Source organism: Argentina silus (assembly GCF_951799395.1).
Source record: "Argentina silus genome assembly, chromosome: 4".
Lineage (NCBI taxonomy): Eukaryota > Metazoa > Chordata > Actinopteri > Argentiniformes > Argentinidae > Argentina > Argentina silus.
This window is the reverse complement of record NC_139658.1, coordinates 20,183,027-20,205,526: the sequence shown is the minus strand read 5'-3', so window position 1 is coordinate 20,205,526 and position 22,500 is coordinate 20,183,027. Positions and strand designations below refer to the sequence as shown.

General features: G+C 46.6%; 2 protein-coding genes and 1 pseudogene across 3 annotated transcripts; 2 read left to right on the top strand and 1 right to left on the bottom strand.

The window, feature by feature from the left end:
- Nucleotides 1–2,676: 2,676 nt before the first annotated feature.
- On the top strand, nt 2,677–5,065 carry LOC310802931 (transmembrane protein 233-like). The gene is made up of 3 exons (XM_083667551.1): nt 2,677–3,090; nt 4,741–4,875; nt 4,995–5,065. Exons 1-3 carry the CDS (start codon nt 2,893–2,895, stop codon nt 5,004–5,006), a joined length of 345 nt encoding a protein of 114 aa, XP_083523677.1. The 5' UTR covers nt 2,677–2,892; the 3' UTR covers nt 5,007–5,065.
- A 2,829-nt stretch (nt 5,066–7,894) lies between these two features.
- Nucleotides 7,895–9,479, top strand: LOC310803665 (chymotrypsin-like elastase family member 2A; annotated as a pseudogene). Its single transcript has 7 exons — nt 7,895–7,934; nt 8,093–8,182; nt 8,311–8,469; nt 8,602–8,738; nt 8,827–8,972; nt 9,117–9,233; nt 9,450–9,479. The product of its transcript is annotated as a chymotrypsin-like elastase family member 2A (transcript).
- Nucleotides 9,480–14,020: 4,541 nt separating this feature from the next.
- On the bottom strand, nt 14,021–21,507 carry dnai1.2 (dynein, axonemal, intermediate chain 1, paralog 2; the record flags this gene model as incomplete). Its single annotated transcript, XM_083669319.1, has 20 exons — nt 14,021–14,145; nt 14,382–14,567; nt 15,853–15,952; nt 16,066–16,214; nt 16,558–16,637; nt 16,937–17,024; nt 17,120–17,209; nt 17,322–17,569; nt 17,756–17,799; nt 17,910–18,027; nt 18,156–18,240; nt 18,575–18,703; nt 18,826–18,885; nt 19,108–19,263; nt 19,450–19,508; nt 19,723–19,849; nt 20,176–20,256; nt 20,708–20,806; nt 20,967–21,035; nt 21,466–21,507. 20 exons carry the CDS (start codon nt 21,505–21,507, stop codon nt 14,050–14,052), a joined length of 2,106 nt encoding a protein of 701 aa, XP_083525445.1. The 3' UTR covers nt 14,021–14,049.
- Nucleotides 21,508–22,500: the final 993 nt, after the last annotated feature.

The following is a 22,500-nucleotide window of genomic DNA, read 5'->3' as shown; positions in this document are numbered from 1 at the left end:
CTGCTGCATGTGTATTTACATGTCACTATAATAACTCTCCATTCTGAGAAAGCTGTCCCCCTCTGGGGAGTCTATCCCCTCTGCATCTGTTATGGCCAACTAGATATGTGTCCAGCATGGGAGGCTGGTGGAGGTAGAAATCAGAAGACGAGGCATTACATTGTAATGTATGGAATGGAATGAGGAATAGTATTAAGCCATTCCCTATTCCATTCCATGTATTACAATGTGCCCGTCCTCCGATTTCTACCTCCACCAGCCTCCACTGGTGCCCCGTCATACATAGTGACATCACGTGCATCAATCACTTACCCAAATGGTAGTGAGCTAATTGGCTGAGGACGAGGTGAAACGAGTTTTAATTGGCTACGGTGAGGGGGCAGGGAGGGTCTAGGGGGGGTGGGGGGGGGGTCACTAAAGTATATATATTTTTGCGCAATTTTTCTTCATTCTGTTCTTTTGTTTTCTTGCTATTTTATGTACGGTGATATTGACCGTTGTGACATATGAAGGACGTAACCAAGCAACCGATTCTTAAAACAACTGTTACATCATGGTTTTATATGTCCTCTTATGACTTCTGAAGATGAGTGCGCTGTGTGTGTGTGTGTGTGTGTGTGTGTGTTTCTGTGAGCGTGTGTGCCTCTGTGTGTGAGCGCATGTGCTGACGTGTGTGAGTGTGTGTGCTGATGTGTGTGTCGAGTGTGTGCATGCGTGCATATAAGGGGATGGAGTAGGGAACTAAACTAGACAGTTAAGGTGCTTTTCGACTGACGGCCATTTTGGTCTAGTGACCCCTGACCCCTTCCATCTTCAGTGTTCTCAGATCTGATAGGACTAGACAGGTGTTAGCTACATTATACAGTGATAGCGCTAGGATCTTGCCCTAGATTTACACCTATGCAGTCCTTTTAGATCTGTGCTCACAAGGGGTTAGGGGAAGAGGGAGCAGAAATGGAACGCAGCCTCATTTACGACAAGGGAGTGGTATACAAAACACTGCTGTAACCAGGTGCACACACTGACAACCAGCTGTAACCAGGTGCACACGCTGACAACCAGCTGTAACCAGGTGCACACGCTGACAACCAGCTGTAACCAGGTGCACACACTGACAACCAGCTGTAACCAGGTGCACACGCTGACAACCAGCTGTAACCAGGTTCACACACTGACAACCAGCTGTAACCAGGTTCACACACTGACAACCAGCTGTAACCAGGTGCACACGCTGACAACCAGCTGTAACCAGGTGCACACACTGACAACCAGCTGTAACCAGGTGCACACACTGACAACCAGGAACAAACATTGATAACCAACACACACTCAGCAGCAGCTAGAAGGGAGGAAGAGACAGCCGCTTCCATCTGTCGTCACAGAAGTTTTTGAATGAAAATCACGTGATTCTGTTGGTCCATGAAGTCTTCCTCTAAAACATCCTCAGCTGGCTATGGGAGCCGTCTAATCATGTAGTGGAGGTGGTGAGCTAGCCCTGCCTGAGACAGGTCAACACAAGTGTTGCTATCCGACCGTGGGGATGTCCTCTTGGCTTAATGGTAGATGCTTGGGTCTTCCATGTGGGAGACCCAGGTTCAAACCCTGCTAGTACACATGCACAGTATGTCTATGATATGACAATGCATGTGGCTTTTACCTGGGACTCACTAACTCACTAACTACTGCTGGACACCAACACTGTAACTTTCTAACGTACAAGAAGCAATAAGTTATTTTTTATCTTTGAAATGATATCCATGGTGATCGGAGTATTGGTAATTCTGCGGCATTAATAAAAGCTCTATTTTTCTCTTGATGGATTTCGTTCCCATGTACAATTATGATTCAGTGATTTTTCAGATGCTGTTGTTTTGTTTGTTTGTGTTGATAAGGGAGGAGGGGGTGGGGTGGGGTGGGGTGGGCGGGGAACTTAGGGAGGGGGGGGGGGGCTTGGACCCACACTGTAACTGACCCTCCCTACCTGCTGTTTCATTGTCAATTTCTTTTGTTTGTATTTTGTTTTGTTTCTCTCTGCTGGAAATTTCAATTTTAAAATTCCTAATAAATTATTTTAAAACATTCCATGGAGGTTGTGGTTCAGTTTGTTATTGATATTGGGTATTGGGAAGACATATTGGGTATTTGGTTAGGGTTTAGCAACAGCCAAAGCTACACCCTACTAGAGTAGAGGCCAGTAGAGTCTCAGTACCAATCCTAGAGTAGAGGTCAGTAGTCAGTACTAACCCTAGAGTAGAGGTCAGTAGTCAGTACTAACCCTAGAGTAGAGGTCAGTAGTCAGTACTAACCCTAGAGTAGAGGTCAGTAGTCAGTACTAACCCTAGAGTAGAGGTCAGTAGTCAGTACTAACCCTAGAGTAGAGGTCAGTAGTCAGTACTAACCCTAGAGTAGAGGTCAGTTGTATCTCAGTAGTGCAACCACTAGAGTGTTTTTGCATGTGGCCATGCTGGCAGTCTGAGTGGTAAACAGACAGGTGGGGGGAGGGGGGGGGGGATTCACAGATCTATCTCTTTTCCCACCTTTCTCCTTTGCTCAGCAACACCCACGCCCTGCTCAAAAAGCTAATGAGGTCAGCTTGAGCGAGGTGCAGTTTCCCCCGCCAGCCCTCCCCTCCCCTCTTCTCCAGACCCCTCTTTTCTCAGGCTGCTCAACACTTGTTTACTGGCAACTCCATCTCTCCTTACCTCAAATCTTTTTGGTTTTCTTTTCACCGTGACCTGTTTTCCCTTTCTTACATTTTAGCTACCTCAATTGTTTTTGTTTTTTTTGGTGACTTTCCTCTCGATTTGTTTTGTGTTTTGGGCTTGCGTGTGTGTCTCCTCTCTGCTGGGTGTGTGTGTGTGTGTGTCCTCTCTACTGCCTGTCCTGTGGTCCATGTCGTCAGCCATGGCTCTGGAGCCCCCGCGGTCCAACCTGAAGAGTTCCCTAAACGGGAGCGCATACTTTGACCAGAGTTCTCTGGAGGATCAACCTCCTCCTCCTCCTCTCCGTAGTTACCTGTGTCTCACCCTCTTCACCTGTTTCTGCCCTGCCTACCCTGTCAACATAGTCGCTCTGGTTTTCTCTGTCATGGTGAGTACCCTAACCCTAACCCTGTCTAGTTCTAGCCTTACCTGACCCTACCTAGTCCTTACCCTAACCCTGCCTAGTCCTAACCCTGCCTAGTCCTAACCCTAACCCTGCCTAGTCCTAACCCTGCCTAGTCCTAACCCTGCCTAGTCCTAACCCTGCCTAGTCCTAACCCTGCCTAGTCCTAACCCTACCCAGTCCTTACCCTACCCAGTCCTTACCCTAACCCTGCCTAGTCCTAACCCTGCCTAGTCCTAACCCTGCCTAGTCCTAACCCTGCCTAGTCCCAATCCTAACCCTGCTGATGAGATAATAATCGAGACAGAAATGTATATTTGGCTGATGTCTAATAAAACGTGTTTTTCTTCTTCAATATTGAGTGTACAGTTTCACACAAACACCTGCTCGGGCATGTTCATCTTTATTAGGCATGTTTGGCTTTAACACACACACACACACACACACACACACACACACACACACGTGATGAGGAGTTGGAGCAGGGATCACAGGGTGTTCAGCCAGCTCTCAACAGCATATCTGATGACCTGACATGCAGCTTCACGCTGCAGAAGTGCAGAGGTGGACAAGAGTTCTGCCAAACATTCAGAGCAGCTACACAAACGCACACACACACACACACACACACACACACCCTACACCAGCGCTCTGCTTGTTTACTGCCTGGTGCTGGATCACCAGAGAGAGTACACTATAGTCTCCCTTACTGCCTGTAGCTGGAGTGAGAGGATACAGTAGTACTCTTCTCTTACTGCTTGGGTTATATAGTAAGGGTTGTAGGCATATACTCTTAACTACGCCATTACCCTGCTATAACCTTGTCATAACACATTAGAATGTGTAAATGTAAACCTGACTTAAACCTCTTTTGAATGAGTGTTCCAAACCGTGTGAGAGAGCAGTCGCTTATTATTTAAATGATGACCATAGCGATGCATCAGTGGCGTTTTTCCTAAATATTCCATACGTCCCCGTCTGTCCATTTGTCCATTAACAGTCCCAGTCAGTCCGTCTCAGTCCCAGTCTGTCCGTCTCAGCCCCGTGTGTGTCTGTCCGTTAACAGTCCCAGTCTGTGTGCCTGTCCGTTAACAGTCCCAGTCTGTGTGTCTGTCCGTTAACAGTCCCAGTCTGTGTGCCTGTCCGTTAACAGTCCCAGTCTGTGTGCCTCAGCCCCGTGTGTGTCTGTCCGTTAACAGTCCCAGTCTGTCCGTCTCAGCCCCGTGTGTGTCTGTCCGTTAACAGTCCCAGTCTGTGTGTCTCAGCCCCGTGTGTGTCTGTCCGTTAACAGTCCCAGTCTGTCCGTCTCAGCCCTGTGTGTGTCTGTCCGTTAACAGTCCCAGTCTGTGTGTCTCAGCCCTGTGTGTGTCTGTCCGTTAACAGTCCCAGTCTGTCCGTCTCAGCCCCGTGTGTGTCTGTGTCCAGTCCCAGTCTGTGTGTCTCAGCCCCGTGTGTGTCTGTGTCCAGTCCCAGTCTGTGTGTCTCAGCCCCGTGTGTGTCTGTGTCCAGTCCCAGTCTGTGTGCCTCAGCCCTGTGTGTGTCTGTGTCCAGTCCCAGTCTGTGTGTCTCAGCCCCGTGTGTGTCTGTGTCCAGTCCCAGTCTGTGTGCCTCAGCCCCGTGTGTGTCTGTGTCCAGTCCAGGAGCAGCTATGAGCTGGGCGACTACGACGGCTCTCGGCGGCTTGGGAGGAACGCTCTCCACGTGGGCATCGCCTCCATCATCATCGGCATCGTCATCATCGCCATCTTCATCATCGTTCACTTCACCAAGGTAACGCAGGTGCCCCCGACCAATCACATATCAACTCATCCAATGCTTCTCCCAATCACAATATCCCATGTTGGTTTGTGATTTTCATCTTTGCATGTCTGTTTCTGTCTTTGTTCTAGAATGATTTTTAGTGGAACTGTGGACGGAGCACTTTGAAGGACATTTAATTGATGGAGCTCAAAGACAAAGACAGCCAAGTCAACTGACTGGACTGTACTTGGAGTCGGTGGGAACTGATTGGACTATACTTAAGAGTCAGTGAAAACTGATTGGACTACACAGAGAGCTACACAGTGATTGGTCAGTTACTGTATCTCCACCATCAAGAACAGGACTCCACCCTCCAAGAACAGGACTCCACCCCCTTCATGTTTATTCCCATCACGACCTTTAACCTCTGAGTTAGTCCTGCAGTGACCCGGGGGAGAGCAGTAATGACCCTGTGGGGAGATTGAACCCTGGGCCTATAACCCCAATGGTGAGTGTGCTAACCACAGTCCCAAGACAAGTCTCTTGCACCAAAACCCCAATTCACTCAATTTTCCATGATAAAACAATATAATTATTCCTGTGCAGCAAGAAAGCATGGACACCTGGTATTGACATTCGACTTCTCTTACCCCTGAACATCCCTGCACCCCTCGCCATCTGAAATTTATTGAATTGGGGCCCACTTTGTCATTTCTTCAGAGGTTTGTTGTGTCACTGGTTTACAGTAACTGTCAGTGGTTTAACTATCAGTGTTGCGTTGTGGGTTTTTCATACAACATTACATGTATATGTGTGTGGAAAAGCATTTTCCTATAAAGTCAAATGTTTCTATGTAATACACAGTTACTGATTATAGGGGCAATGCACCTCACACACAGAATGTAAGAATGTAATGTATCAAATCACTACACAAAAGGATAAGATTTATACACAACACTACACAAAAGGATATATTTGAAATAATACAAAATATTTTGTGATCATCTACCCAGAAGTGGAGAAAATGGACATTAACGGTAAAAAAGTGTTTATGTGAAGATGTGATGGCACAGTAATGTTGCCCTCCTGAGTCATGCTACCCCTACCCAACCAATGCCACGGCATCTCCCACTCTCTCCTTCCCTCTCTTTTTCTCCCTCTCACCCTCCCTTCTCTCCTTACCCCACCCTCCCTCCCTCTATTTCTCCCTCTCACCCTCCTTCTTCCTTACCCCACCCTCCCTCCCTCTATTTCTCCCTCTCACCCTCCCTTCTCTCCTTACCCCACCCTCCCTCCCTCTATTTCTCCCTCTCACCCTCCCTTCTCTCCTTACCCCACTCTCCCTCCCTCTATTTCTCCCTCTCACCCTCCCTTCTCTCTTTACCCCACTCTCCCTCCCTCTACTTCTCCCTCTCTCGCTCCACACCCCCCCCCCCCCTTACCTCTCTCTATCCCCCCCATCTCTGAAGCCAACAGTAATCTGCAGACTCTGAAGGATGCAGTAGTCTGATATGTAACTGTATCTCTCTTCTCAAGGACAAATATAGAGCCAGATTTCCACTGGTGTCTCTGCTGGTGTTGGGTTAGCTTTAGCGTTAGCACAGCTGCTCGTTAGCCTAGCCTAGCGTGTGCCGGTCAACAAGCTGACTCATCTCCACCTGTTTAGAACCCCAGCAGGAAATCAGAAACCACGTATATACAGTGGTAGGGGCCCAGGTGGCAGATCCATAGCAAGCTAGGTAGACTGGACACCCTCCCTCCATCCCTCCATCCCTCCCTCCACCCCCCCCTCAACCTTCAGATAGACTGGACTCCCTCAACCCTCACCCCCCACCCCTCAGTTAGACTGGACACCCTCACCCCCTCCCCCCTCACCCATCATGACCCAGTTTGAGGGGAAGAGAATAGCTGTGAGAGAGAGAGAGAGCGAGAGCGAGAGAGAGAGAGAGAGAGAGAGAGAGAGAGAGAGAGAGAGAGAGAGAATTGTGTAGGAATGACGCCACCTGTTGTATGACAATGCCCTCACCCCTAATTCTCTACACCTAAAGCTTCATCCCTCTCAATTCTTACTCTCAATAAATCTCTAAACCTTGCTTTAATGTGTGGTCTGTGCCTCGTTAAAAACACATTGAAGGTACTGTATACAGTGTAATTATTGTGTAGAAATATTTGCAGTATGCGAAACCTTAATTTGGTTAATTGTGTATTGTTTGGTAGTGTTTCCAGAACAGACACATTCTAGGTTCTGTATCTACTGTAATAGTGATACATTATTATTTATTATTTATTTATTATTATTTATTTATCTTCTGGAAACAGCAGGGAAGGGGTGGTGAGGTCAGCAGCTGGTTGTTCCTGTAGAACACACAGTCATGGTTCTGGACCAGTAACACCTTTCCCAGACTACATGTAACCCTGAACCTTAACCATAACACACACACACACACACACACACACACACACACACACACACACACACACACACACACACACACACACACACACACACACACACACACACATACACACACACACTTAACCCCAACCAATCCACACTGTTAATATTTCACCAGCAACCACCAGCTACTCTTGAGCCAACGTGAGACAGCATGGCAGCGAGTAAGACAGTATGGCAGAGAGTGAGACAGTATGGCAGAGAGTGAGACAGCATGGCAGAGATTGAGACAGAGGGAGACAGCATGGCAGAGAGTGAGACAGCATGGCAGAGAGCAAGACAGAGGGAGACAGCATGGCAGACAGTGACAGCATGGCAGAGAGTGAGACAGCATGGCAGAGAGTGAGACAGAGCATGGCAGACAGTGACAGCATGGCAGAGAGTGAGACAGCATGGCAGAGAGCGAAGGCCCTTAGCAGACGTAGGCTACTGTGGCATCATCTCATACACTACATGTAGAATGTCCTGACACAAGAGCCAGAAGGACAGACATGCTGTCCAGTCTTTCTCTGTAAACCAATGGTGTAAAGTTGTCTTATCAGCCTGCCGGTATAAAGGCATGCAGGTTTCTCCAGCTCGCATCACCACGGCAACATGACTCCCATCATTCTGGTTCTGGCTCTCATCGCAGGCGGTAAGGTCCTTTCCTTCTCCTAACTTCCCCAGTGTAGGGAGAGCAGATCAGTGGGAATGTGCAGGTGTAGAACATTCCTCTCATGGAGAATAGGACATCGTGTCCATCTCTATCTGTGATGTCATGGTTGTAAGCCACTGCCCTCTGCCCTCCTGCAGCATATGGGTGTGGAACTCCGCCCATCCAGCCCGACTCCTCCAGAGTGGTCAAACGGCGTGGACGCTCGTCCAAACAGCTGGCCCTGGCAGGTAAGAACCTGCACACCTGGCCTTGGCTAGGACGGGTAGTTATTTACCTGTGTAGTTACCTGTGTAGTTAGTTACCTGTGTAGTTACTTGTGTAGTTACCTGTGTAATTGTTGTTATCTGTCCTGTAGATTTCACTGCAGTATGGGAGGAATAATGTCTGGAGACACACCTGTGGAGGATCCCTCATCGCTACCAACTGGGTCATGACTGCTGCTCACTGCATCGAGCATCCTCCCAGCCAGGATCATTGTCCACCGCCAGTGGAACCCCGCCCTCCTGTCCATGGGGTAAGACTAATTAATACCTCCACCCTCCCTCCCCTCTCCCCACCCCCGTCCCCTCTATCCCCTCTCTCCCCTCGCCTGTGTGTTCATGTGTGTTTAATCCCTCCCTCCCTCTCCTCGTGTCTGATTGGTCAGTAATGACATCGCCATGATCAAGCTGTCGGAGCATGTGACCCTGAGTGACCAGGTGCAGCTGGCCTGTGTCCCCGCCCCCGACACCATCCTGTCTCACAACTACCCCTGTTACATCACTGGCTGGGGACTCCTCTACAGTAAGATATATGACTAACTACCCCTAACCACACCTGCTACTACTAACTACCCCTAACTACCTCTGTGTATTGTGTGTGTGTGTTCCAGACAGAGGCCCCATCTCCGACACCCTGCAGCAGGCTCTGATGCCCGTGGTGGGCCATGAGACGTGCACGCAGAGCGACTGGTGGGGCGTGTCCATCCGCAGGTCCATGGTGTGTGCCGGAGGAGACGGAGTCGTGGGCGGCTACAACGTGAGTCAGGGGTCACCAGAGGGGCTGGGCACCCTGGAATAGAATATAATATAACAATTATATTATTGTATTCCAGTGTGTGTGTGTGTGTATTGAGTTCCAGTGTACAAAGTGTGTGTGTGTCTGTGTGTGTCGGTGATCCAGGGTGTTAAGTGTTCTCTGCACGGCATTGCCAGTTTTGTCTCTGGCCTGGGCTGCAACTACGTGAAGAAGGCCACTGTGTTCACGCGCGTGTCTGACTTCAACGAGTGGATTGACGAGGTAACCATGGCGCCCAGGCCCATCGTCTGTTGTGTTTGGTTGGTGTTGGTGTATTTATTTTTCTTTATTTGAGAGTATTATTTACCTTTGGTAACCTGTCTTTGTGTATTGTGCTTCTTTCAGACGATGATGGATAACTGAAATGTGTGTCTGCTCGTCGAATAAAGACCTGTGGAAAACCTGAGCATGTGTGTTGTTGTGTTGTTGTTCCTCTAGCCCTACGCCTTGCTATGGAAATATCTGTGATATTTTTTACATCTGCAACACAGATTGCTCAGTGGTTTCAGTAGTTTACATGTTTTAGTTCCCAACAAATATTAAATAATAGAATTTAAACTTATTGCCCTCAAGAAGGAATTTCGGCTTGCACAATTAAAAACAATGCAATACAAAAAATTACAAAAGTATTACATGTCACATAAACTTCAATGAATTAACTAGAATACAGATAATTTGATAAACGCATCCCAAAAGATCAAGTCAAGTTTCCCTATTGACCCTCACTACAAATAGCTTACCGTTGGCCACTTTCGACATTCGCTGTTGTTATTTTTATGTTTCAAGACATTTTTCATGAGTTTGGGGTGTCATTACCAAAATAGTTAACAGTCATCACCATCAATCACCGGCATCATAGTTAAAAGACCCATTGGAAACCGCACTTCCGTACCTCAGTCAAGAGCTGTGAAACGTCACTCCGTGAGTGTCGATACACTCAAATACAATGACGTCACCAACGCCTATTCAGGAAAATGAATCATTGGTCGTCATGAGGCGATGACAGGTTGTTTGTCTATCAAGGTAATGTTCACCACTAGAGGGCAGCAGACACGTATAAATACCGCGGAGACAGCAGATGATGGAGAACGCCGTATCATACATTAGACTGCAGAAATGACTAGAACTTTGCAAAAGAAGTCTTGTCCATCTCTCTACCTACAAAGTTGCGCGACCGGCGACTGTAATACTTTCCTCCAACTACTTATGAATATGTTTTTGGTGTAAAACTTATTGTTGAAGGCACTTTTATACTTTACTGGCACAGAAACCAACGCAATTTGCAAAAAATACATATCATTTCAAAATCATCACTGACGTGAAAATCATCACTGACGATTTTATAATTCTTAAGGGTCTTCATGAGCAGACGCCACGTCGTCGAGTCGTGGCCTACAATAGGCCTACATTTCAATGACAAACTATGAATTGACATACATGACGTACATGAGATTTAGACGTATTGTACATGACGTGCAGTTAGAGCGCTCTTCGCCACCACGGCAGCGGTGGCTGCCATCAACGAGCTCTGTCGCGTTCTTTAAATGCGCGCACTCTCTCCCACTCTTCTCTCTCGTGCAGTCGCAGCCAAAGTCGCGTAGTCGGAATATATGACAGAGACCACGTCCGCGGTTGCTGATTTGGTTTAAGGATAACACCACATATCGAGGTAGGATTTTTTGTGATTGTCTAATTTTATTTTTTTTGAAGGTTTAGGTCTCATATCTTTTTTATTACATTTGTGGTAGATTAAAATGTGTAAAAACACAGGGGGAAAGTGACTCACAGTGAAGTCCATCCCCTCGGAGTGAAAATAACAGCCAGATCACAACTCAACAAGGAACAGCTTATCCAATGGACCAGAAGCCTTCATACTCATTTAGATGTAGGAGTTCAGTTTTATTGCTATGCATGTTTGACTAGTAAGTTCTCACATAGGCATATTTTCACTCCCTTCACTGAAATAGGTACCTGGTAGGGAAGTGATCAATCGACATTAGTTCACATGACTCAGTAATGATTTAGTGTTTCAGACACTCAGACATTCGGCTTCTACAACTCCCCCATCCTCTTAGTTCTCCTCCTCTAGCTCCACTCCTCTCTCTCATCCTCCTCTTCTTTCCTCTCTCTCATCCTCCTCTCTCTCTTGTTCTCACACTCCTCCACGTATAAGGCATACAAGTGTATCAGGCGACGATGGCATGTTGTAAAAATACAGGGAGATGAAAGAAAGACAGATGAGAGAAGAGAGGAGGATGAGTAGAGAGATGGAGGAGAGGCTGGATCTCACAGTGACTCAGACCCTGGAGTCATCTCAGATGGATGACCAGACCAGTCATGCGATGGAGACTCACAGCTGTGACGCAGACATCCCTCCCTTCTCCCACCCCCAGCTCCAGCTGTGAAGAGACCACCCCCCCAGCTCCAGCTGTGAAGAGACCACCCCCCCAGCTCCAGCTGTGAAGAGACCACCCCCCCAGCTCCAGCTGTGAAGAGACCACCCCCAGCTCCAGCTGTGAAGAGACCACCCCCACCTCCAGCTGTGAAGAGACTACCCCCACACCACCATGCTGGGGAATACAAGCCCCACACTACCACCACCTACGGCTCCTCCACAGCTAGAGTGTGTCTGTGCGTGTGCGTGTGTGTGTGTGTGTGTGTGTGTGTGTGTGTGTATCTCACAAAGGAAATGACTTGCCTCTTGTCTGTCGCGTTAATCACAAGAATCTCATCCATGTTTTTCTGCATTAATGACTTTCTCTCTTCACCACTTAATTTCCCCACAGGACACCTGCTGTGCTGTGGGACTACTTGGCACCGGTGGACTGAGGAGGTTTGAGGTCTGTGGAGGTCTGTGGAGGACTGAGGAGGTCTGTGGAGGTCTGTGGAGGACTGTGGAGGACTGAGAAAGTCTGTGGAGGACTGAGGAGGTCTGGGAAGGACTGAGGAGGTCTGGGAAGGACTGAGGAGGTCTGTGGAGGACTGAGGAGGTCTGGGAAGGACTGTGGAGGTCTGGGAAGGACTGTGGAGGACTGAGGAGGTCTGTGGAGGTCTGTGGAGGACTGAGGAAGTCTGTGGAGGTCTGTGGAGGACTGAGGAGGTCTGTGGAGGACTGAGGAAGTCTGTGGAGGTCTGATGGCTGTAAACGGTCAGTGTACTGGGACCTGCTTTGTTGGTCATGGAGTCTAGGGAGAGCGCCAGGCTGTCTACGGCAGCTGTGGTGGCCATCGGCTGCAACGTGCTGGTGGCCTTCCTCCTCATCCTCCTCTTCCTCATCCTCTACAAGGCCTGCAAGGTGCCATCCAACCAAACGAGGTTGCCGGTGCTGGAGTCTGTCTCATAGAACATTCAGAGGAACGAGCACAAGTACCTATGGACCTCCTGAACGGCTCACTCCTGGTTTTCTATGAAGAGCTCCAAGATATCTACTCTGAGAGATGCAAGAGGAAGGCCGGGAAGATCATCAAGGTCAGCAGCCACCCTAGTCACGCCCTGTTCCATCTGGCAAACGGTATCGGAGTATCCAGACCCGGACCAACAGGTTTCAGAACAGTTTCTACCCGCAGGTCATAAGACTGCTTAACTGACAGGCTTGATCTCACCACGCTTTGGATGCGCAACTTGGCTGCATCCTTTGGTCCTTATAGACGCGTCTTTCTCTGACACACAAGGAAACAACACCCTTATGTATATAATTAAATACGGCATTATGAGAATAATGAAAAGCAATCAAACAATTTGCGTCCTCTGCAACCTGACCGTTTGCCCCGCGACTCAGAACCGGAAAGACATCCGCAGTCTTGCGATATGGGAGAACAGGTGAGATACGACGGGAGAACCCGCAGGTGCGCCGGCAGGGGAATAATATCTTCTCCATAGCTGCCATGACAGGAGGGGAAATACACGCTTCTGAAAGTGACAGGAGTGACGGGAAAGGTTGACAGAAAGAAAGAAAGAAAGAAAGTAAAGGAATGATTTCTGATGTAACTGTAGACTGATTTTGGTGGCGCCAGCCTTGGCGGACATCCTGAAGAAGTCGCACCCTCACCATTTGTCAATTAGTAATCATTGGGAATAAATGTACGTCTTATGTTTGAACCGTCATCTATTCTTCAGTGTTTTATTTTCATATTCTATATAACCAATGTTCCTGTTTAAGAAGATGTAACCTGAAGTATGAATATATTCATGTTCAACTTGTATCATATGCTCTGTATGCATTCCAAATTCTATGTGCTCATTAGATAATTCATGTGTTACATTTCACCTGGCCAGGCTACCTGTGATTTACATAATCATCAGGAATGGAACATTTACTTTAAATCCACTTGTGTCACAATCAGCAGACGGAAACCGCACCTCTGGCTGAAGGAGTTGTGTGTGTGTGTGTGGGGGGGGGGGGGGGGGGGTGCGTCATTAAGGACAAGGGCAATGGAAGGCTGTCAAACAACGGAATAATAACTGAAGTGACTCACAGTAAAGTCCTTCCCGTAGGTGTGAAAATGACTAGCAGCTCAGAACTCCACTTGAAACAGCTTATCCAGTACATACTCATTTACATGTACCACAGACGGTTGAGGGCAGTCATACTCATTTAAATGTACCACACTCTCTGTTGAGAGAATTCAACACTAACATCATTCTAGAGGGTTGAGCTGACTAAAGACGTTGAAGTACGCATTCATAATGGATCTATTAGCTTCTGCAACGTCTGATCCAGAGGTGTGGGACCAAAGCATCCTCAGTACTGTGTTGAACTGTCTCTGTGTGTTCACGTGATTCTCTTGGAGGATTTAGCATCTCTGGTCCTACTCGGCAGAGAAGAGGAACATATGCCATTTCAAAATGATGAAAATGTTTAATAAAGATTTCCTAAACCTCTCTCTCTCTCTCTCTCTCTCTCTCTTTTCAAATGAAAAATAACTCAAAGTTCAAGTGGTTTTGCTACAGTATATCACAAAGGAGTTTTTGCAGGTTACCGTACACACAAGCTGAGAAATGGGATACGATGGTGGTCGTATAGCAGTGGTGTGTCTATCTAAGAGCTCTCTGGCTCTCTCAGTAAACTCAACAACTTCTCCATCTTGGCGATTTCCACCTCTGGCCCCTTGGGCGTCTCCTGGCCCTTTTTCTCCTGGAGATACAGACAGACACAGATACAGAAAGACACAGACACGTCAGACACAGATACATCAGATACAGATACTGACACAGATACAGACATGTCAGACACAGATACAGACATGTCAGACACAGATACATCAGATACAGATACTGACACAGATAACGACATGTCAGACACAGATACGGACATGTCAGACACAGATACAGACACACACAGACACGTTAGATAGTGCTGTTACTGTATACCTTGGGTTTCTTGCGCAGGTTGGGTGAGAGCTTGAGGCTGGTGACGTAGCCACGGTCGTCTCCCACGATGAGGATGGGGTAGACGGGGTTAAACTCGATGTGAGTCAGCTTGGTCTTCTTCTTAGCCACCACCGGCTGCTGGCAGATGGCCTCATACTTGTTGATGCTCAGGTCAAAGATGTGAACCTGGGGGAGGAGGGAGGAGAGGGAGAGAGAGAGAGAAGGAGTATTTAATATGTGAACAAGGGAGAGAGAGGGAGAAGAGAGGGAGAGAGAGAGAGAGAGAGAGAGAGAGTCCAGCCAGGAGAGCTATTATGCATGGTATCTCTGACAGAATCATGAAAGAGTGGTTTACACCCATGAAAAAAAAGGTTGTTTTACAATTGTCAGCGAGAAAAAAAAAAAAGCAAAACACTTTTAGAGGACAATAATCTGATACCTAAAATACCTAGAGTGGATTCAACTCTAATAATAGAAAAACATGATCATTATCTTGTACTTCGAGTACTAATCATGTGTCATATCATCCAAAACTATACAACTGAGTAATTCCTACATGAAAACAAAACAGGTGTTTACTCCCACTATATCTAGAGAGGGAGAGGGAGAGAGAGAGAGAGAGAGAGAGAGAGAGAGAGAGAGAGGAGGAACACATGTCAACAAACACAGCTCTCAGCTGGCTCTGACTCACAGCTGCCCTATTCTGGGGACGTTTACGCAGACCAACAACTAGCACCATGTCACCATGTGGAGGGTTAGGGTCAGGGAGGAACTAGTCATTAGGGTTAGGAGGGTCAGGAGGGTCAGGGAGGAACTAGTCATTAGGGTTAGGAGGGTCAGGGAGGAACTAGTCATTAGGGTTAGGAGGGTCAGGGAGGAACTAGTTATTAGGGTTAGGAGGGTCAGGGAGGAACTAGTTATTAGGGTTAGGAGGGTCAGGGAGGAACTAGTCATTAGGGTCAGGGAGGAACTAGTCACTAGGGTTAGGAGGGTCAGGGAGGAACTAGTCACTAGGGTCAGGAGGGTCAGGGAGGAACTAGTCACTAGGGTTAGGAGGGTCAGGGAGGAACTAGTCACTAGGGTCAGGAGGGTCAGGGAGGAACTAGTCACTAGGGTCAGGAGGGTCAGGGAGGAACTAGTCACTAGGGTTAGGAGGGTCAGGGAGGAACTAGTCATTAGGGTTAGGAGGGTCAGGGAGGAACTAGTCACTAGTTGAATTTAATTTGTAGTTGTGGAGCACAGGTGGTTATGCTAGTTGTGTGTGATCATCAGTGACAGTTATGAAGGCTTATGGATGAGGCGTGTGGGAAGAGGAACTTGCAGATGCTATGGTTGGGGCCGCAAGTTTTTCCAGACCATGTGACCTGACCGGAGAGAAACTGTGGGCCCTAGTCAAAGTCACATGGTCTGGAAATCTCCTGGCCCTCTTTGGCACGGCTGTAGCTGTTCCAAGGTGTGGTTGCTAGGTTACCTTGCCATCAGTGGTGACGGCGGCGAAGACAGTCGAGGAGTAGGGAGACCACGCCACGTCTCCTACGGCCGCGTTGAGGTCAAAGGTGAACATGGGGGTCCTGGAGAGACACGGGGGGGGGGTCAGAGGTCATGTTTCTATGTGCAACAGAGTGATACATGTGCAACTATATGATGGGAGGAGTGATTGGAGAAGAGAGAGGAGGGGACTTACTGGATGGTGTGGTCCCAGATCTTGACCGTCCAATCAGAGCTGCAGGAGATGAAGACTTTGGGATGGAATTGGTTCCACTTCACAGCGTCTACGGCCATGTTGTGGGCGTCATACGTCTCCAAGAACTGGCTGGAATACGCCTTGGAGCACTAGAAATCACAGAGGCGGTCTTCATGATACAGTGTACACACACGCACTCATGCACGCACGCACACACACCCTCTTCTAGACATGCTGGGAAGACCTAATTGGCTATGGCATCTGATTGGGTGAAAACTTTTCTACAGTTTATAATCAACATTCATGTTGGCTTTTTAATTTTTTAATTTATTTGTTACACTTTTGTAACATTGACTTGAAATTCTTATCGGGTATATCCAGCATCATATTTGGCCCTCAGAGAACAATGATAGTTGATAGTATCACATACACACCTTCTATTGAGGTGAAGCGTACTTTTCTTGACCTTGTTAAGGAAGAATACAATCTCACCTTGTGTATTTTTCCTTCCTCAGTGCCGACCAGGAAGAGGTAGTCAATCTGCTTGTGGAAGTCAAATGATGTTCCACAAGCTGTGGGACGACATGCATCTACTCAAACGGGCAACTTTCAGACAGTGTTGAATTGTCATATTCTAGGGTTAGGGTTAGCCTACTCAGATAGACAGTTCTGTCTGTGTGTCAGTCTAACTCAGATTGATCACTCCAAACTTCTGTCTGTGTGTGGTAGTGTTTGAGTAGGGAAGTTTGAAGCTGCATGTGCACTCTTACCCATGGTAGAAGGTTGCATGAGTAGACTAGTAGTAGTGAAGTAGTAGAAGTAGTAGTAGTAGTAGTACTGTAGTAACATTACAGTAGTCTAACAGTCTTACCCATGGTAGGATGCTGCAGGCCATCTGGCCCGTCTGACACGGCTCCCTCCAGCGACAGTTTGATGATGTCAGTGAAGACCAGTTCATTCTGCAACCAGACCATCAGAACCATCAGAACCACTGTGACAGCCTTATGGGACGAACCAGAACCATTATGACAGCCTCATCAGGTGAGTCAGGTACCTTGACAAGAGTCCAAGAGACGACGCGTCCATCGGAGGACACAGAGAAGAAGTTGTGATTGTTGTCCATATCGTCCTTCTGCCACCTCACCTGGAGGAGACAACAACAACAACAACAACATGATCCAGCATGTAAACACACAATATACAACAACAACACAAACAACAACAACAACAACGTGATCCAGCATGGTAACACACACCTGCCAGACAGGGTCTGTGTGCTTGCCAGACTTCGCGGTGCTCTTGTAGATGGGCTGCAGACTGTCCTCCTTGAGGTTGTAGACGGACACACAGCCGTCGTAGAAGCCCACGGCCACCAGGTTGGAGAGGCGGGGGTGGATGTCCAGACACAGGATGCCAGACGTCGTGGGGTAGATGTACTCAGGGAAGGTGGAGTTTTTCAGAGAATAGAACAGCAGCATGCCCCGACCCTGCTTTGTGAAGTCATCTGTTGGAGGGGGGGGGGCAGGGAGGGAGAGAGGGTAATGGAGGAGGGAGGAGGGGGGTAGAGGGGAGTTTGGTAAGGAGGAATGGAAGGAGGGGAGAAGAGCATTAGGGTGTGGGTAGATGTATTTCAGAGAGTAGAACAGCATTATGCCACTGTGTATTCACGTATTAGTACTTGAATACTTACATGAGCCAAGCCCCACTGCAAACAGGTCTTTGTAGCTCTCATTCCTGGAGAGGGACAGAGTCCATCATTCAATATTACAGAATATTACCATCAATACCCAATAACAATATCCAAAGTACTGACCAGTAGAGGTAGTTGTAATGTGGGTACTGACCAGCAGAGGGCGGTAACAGACAGCCTTTTAGCTTTGTCATACTGGAACTTCCACAGAGGAAGAAGAGTGCCCTCCTGCTCGCGGAACTCATCAGAGGCGTCCTCGAAATACTTAAAATCTAGTCGGAGAAGAGAGGGGAGAGGAGGGGAGAGGAGAGGGACGACAGTTCATCATCTGTATTAGATGACAAAGCAGACGTGGTATAGACTCGTTTTTTCAGATCAATGGCAAGGAGCATCCAGGAACCTTGAGCGATATCATCAAACGTGTTCTGATTCACCATCCGCTCGATGATCTTCGCCACGTTGGACACTTTAGTGATGTCATCACTCTAGAGAAGCAACAGGGGAGAAAGGCTTTATTCTGGGTCCCATTTCTCAACCCTTTCCCACTTGAGGATCAGTCGTTTCTACACTTTAGGAAAAGGGTGACAATTGGGATAGTGTTAGACTGTTTGAGTGTTGTCTGAAGGTTTACCTACATGTTATCATAGTGATGTTGTAGACTAGAGGTTTACCTACATGTTATCATAGTGATGTTGTAGACTAGAGGTTTACCTACACGTTATCATAGTGATGTTAATACGGTAATGTTGTTGACTAGAGGTTACCTACATGTTATCATAGTGATGTTAATACTGTCATGTCATTGAAGGAAGGTTTCACCTGCATCTCCACCAGCATCATCTTCTTCTTGCCTTTGTCATCGTCCTTCTTGGAAGGCAGGGCTTTCTGCTTCTCTTTGTTCTTCTCCTGCTTCTGCAGCTCCTCCACATACACATCATAGATCTCCCACTGCAGACAGAGAGCAGCTAGTTGGATTAGTCTTCAACTGAGTGAACACTTTATTTGTCCATTCAAACAAGGTAACAGAAATCTGTTTTGCATCCTGAGAAGGTTTAGAAAGTCTCTCTCACCTGATTGGCTGTTGCTGAGAAGTTTGCACGTGGAGGGGGCTCGGTCTGACATTCTCTTTCCTGAGTGTTCAGGGTTGGAGAACAGCAAAGCAAATGTCAAATCAGCCTTTAAAACAGTATTGATAATCATATCAGCCTTTAAAACAGTATCGATAATCATATCAGCCTTTAAAACAGTATTGATAATCATATCAGCCTTTAAAACAGCACTGATTATCATATCAGCCTTTAAAACAGTAAAGGTACAGATGCAGAGCCAATCTAAACAGATAATAAATATACCCTGTATGGGTTGTTGAGGGTCTGGGAGGCCCTCTCGCTGTAGTTGAACTGGTTGGTGAGTTTCTGCTCCTTCTTGCCAGCCTTGGACGCCACACTGTCTGCTCTGTCGTCTCCCCCGCCCTCCTCCGCCTCCCCCCCATCCTCCCCCTCCGGGGCCTGAGGCACAGAGGGACACAGTGCAGTGCACAGTGACTCATCATCACACTCACACTCCACTGTGTTTCTAGCAATAATACACATCTAGTCCTGCTTCTCAATTAAATTAAATTAACTTTAATAAAATAACTAATACAATTACTATTACTGGTAGACGGTACATTAACTTATGAGTTTCTGTCTTACCGGAGTCTCTGGTTTCTCCTCCTCGGTCTCAGCTACAGCAGTCTCAACTGGAGCCTTTTCTGGAATAACATCATATCAATTAGTTTCATCTGGAATAACATCATATCAATTAGTTTCGTCAAAGCTGAACTAATACTGTTTCAGCTTTTTACTCTTGTTACTCGACAGACTGTGTTACAGTGCTAGTATGGAATATACTTTCACTGTTTATTTATTTATTCATTTATTAAACTCACTTATTAAACTAACTCACTAACTAACTAACTAACTAACCCTCAGGGAGGCCCTGTTTGGCCCTCTGTCTGCGAGCTTCGTCTGAGTCCTGGTGGAGAAGATTCCCCTCTAGAACAAAGTGAACAGCCAACTGGTCCACACTGCTGATGGGCTTGTAAGAACGCTCCTGACAACACACACACAACACACACACAACACACACACAACACACACACAACACACACACAACACACACACACAACACACACACAACACACAGTGATGGGTTAGGGCTGTTACACAGTGTTGGGTTACGGTTGTTACACTTGATTAAAAGCTAGTGCACACCTATGCACTGAAACAACATTATTTGATTCTGGATACCCAGAAGCACATTGCTAGCAAGTTGTCATTGTCATCTGCCGTGGTTAAAGGCCATGACTGTTAGCAAACCCAAATCACACTAGCCGTCTGCGGTAGAGCGCTCAGCTGTGATTGAGGCCACGACGTTACCTTGAAGCTATAGCGGACAATGTTCTGAGGGGCGTGTGGGTTGTTGGCGGTCAGGATCCTTGTGAACTCTTCTTTCAGCTCCTGGTGAGGAGAAACAGACACGTTTGTGTGGCAATAAACAGATCTTGTATCTTATATCTAAGACTAACCCAACTATAGCCCCCCCCCCCCCCCCCCCCCTCACCTTTAACTTAAATGAAAGAGGAAGAGTTGTGACAAATGTTCAGTTTACTGGCCTACTAAAACACACCTGCCATCTCTGTACAGACAGGCTCCTAAAAACACTGGCCATACAGCCAGTGTTTTTACTGTATATACGCACCCTTACAGCCTTATGTACACAACCACGTAACGTAATGTCACATAACAAACCACAATTATCAAAGTAGAACATATTGCGGCTGCATTCCGCTGCATACCCTTGCACACAATGTTCTCTTACGCGTCTCATTCTGAAAATTGGAAGCATCTACCCGTAATATTTCTGGTATTTGATATGCCCATGGACACAACTGTACACAGTGCAACATACCACTTCGGTGAGTTCCAGTTGGTCTGCGGGTTTGATCAGAGTCTTCCCCTGCATCCACTCATCTCCGCCTTCACCCGCATCAGCCCCATCCTCCTCGTCCTGACAGCACAGAGACGACAACATGGTTGACAATAGATAGATTAGATACATAACAGCCACATAATGCTGATACTAATGATGCAGTTACATGTGTTGTTATCAAACCAACCATTATACTTTAAACCTAGCTTTCCATCAAGCGGTCCTCAGACCTACATACCTTTTTCTTACTGGCAGCTTTGGTAGCTTTGGCTGCGGGGGCCTTCTGCTGGGACTGAGCGTTTGACCCCTACAGAAAATGAATGCAAAATCCTACATTTTCCCATGGAGTGTAGTTGTGCATGTGGCCTAACTCTGTGTTGCCAACTTGCTACGTATGCCTGATTGATTGGTGATCAGCCTACCAGATGACAAATAGCCGTTCATGTTTTTCAAATACCAAGGTTTTTGTAATCATAGCTATCTAGACCTAATAAACATAATCATAATGGACACAGATCTCACTGAGTGGCTGGCATTTGCTAGCAAGCAAGTATGGCTACAATATAACTTTTTCTCAGTCTCAGCATTATATTCATTATTAAAAGCTTTCAAAATGTCACACATTGCTGGTGTCGAAAATCTATAATGCAAACAGTGTTATCTTCCGAAACTTTAGCAGTCGCGAAATATTTTAAATTAAATGCTAACAACAACGATAAACTAATTAGAAAACATACCTGTTTAGATTTCACAGCTCCTGTCTTGTGAAGGACAGGCATTGTGTTGAAGTCAATGAAAACCGCTGATTGTAAAAAGCTAGATACTTAATAAAAACAGATGAAATACTCGCTAGCAGCATGGACCGTCTATAACCTCACGCCAGCTGTGTACGGTTGCCATGCCAACCAACTACTCCCTGAAGCACGAGCAAAACCTGTCTACGAAAACTCTGGCGCGAGCGCCGCTCGAATAAAATAATAGATTTAAGATTATTGTGAAGATTTCGCTTTTCTTGATGCAAAACACATAGTATCACATAAATATTACAGTGGGGTATTTGTACAGTATGGTCATAGAGTTGTTATAATGCACTTGTTGTGATCGAACATGAAGAAAGACCATACCCATACACATGAAGAAAGACCATAAAAATAGTATTATCATTATTAATATAATTATTACCACCATCATCATTACCAGTGGCTGTAGGTCATTTCAAATTTATGTAGATTTATTTTATTGTAATCTCGAGCTAGATATTATCATTGTTGGTGCTGATGTTGTGTTTTACCATTACTTGTCTATGATTGGACGGCGATCTCATGAATATCTAAATATTTCCAGACCCCGGAAGTTACAATGTAGCGTTACTGTCACCTTTCTCTACTACGACTTCCTCCAAAACAACCCTTAACGTCACCGCACACACAGTATATAACGCCACGCCCACAGAATATATGTATATATATATAAAATAATAACTGTACCAAATGATGTTATAAGGTTGTAACCAGAGATTTTAGAATACATTATGGTTTATATGCTCTATGTTGTAATTTATGCCCTTGTCTTCTACTCTCGCTACCCAAGGTGACAGAAAGGCTTGGTCCACTTCACTGATCAGGGTCTGGCCCTTCCGACATGTTTGTATTCTTTAGACAGCTCTCCAAAATGTATAAACACATTTGCTATGGACCTGTCAAGCTGAAGCATCAGTGGGAGATGATAGGTTGTAGGAAATAATTGACTAATATGAAAGATTTGATAAAACC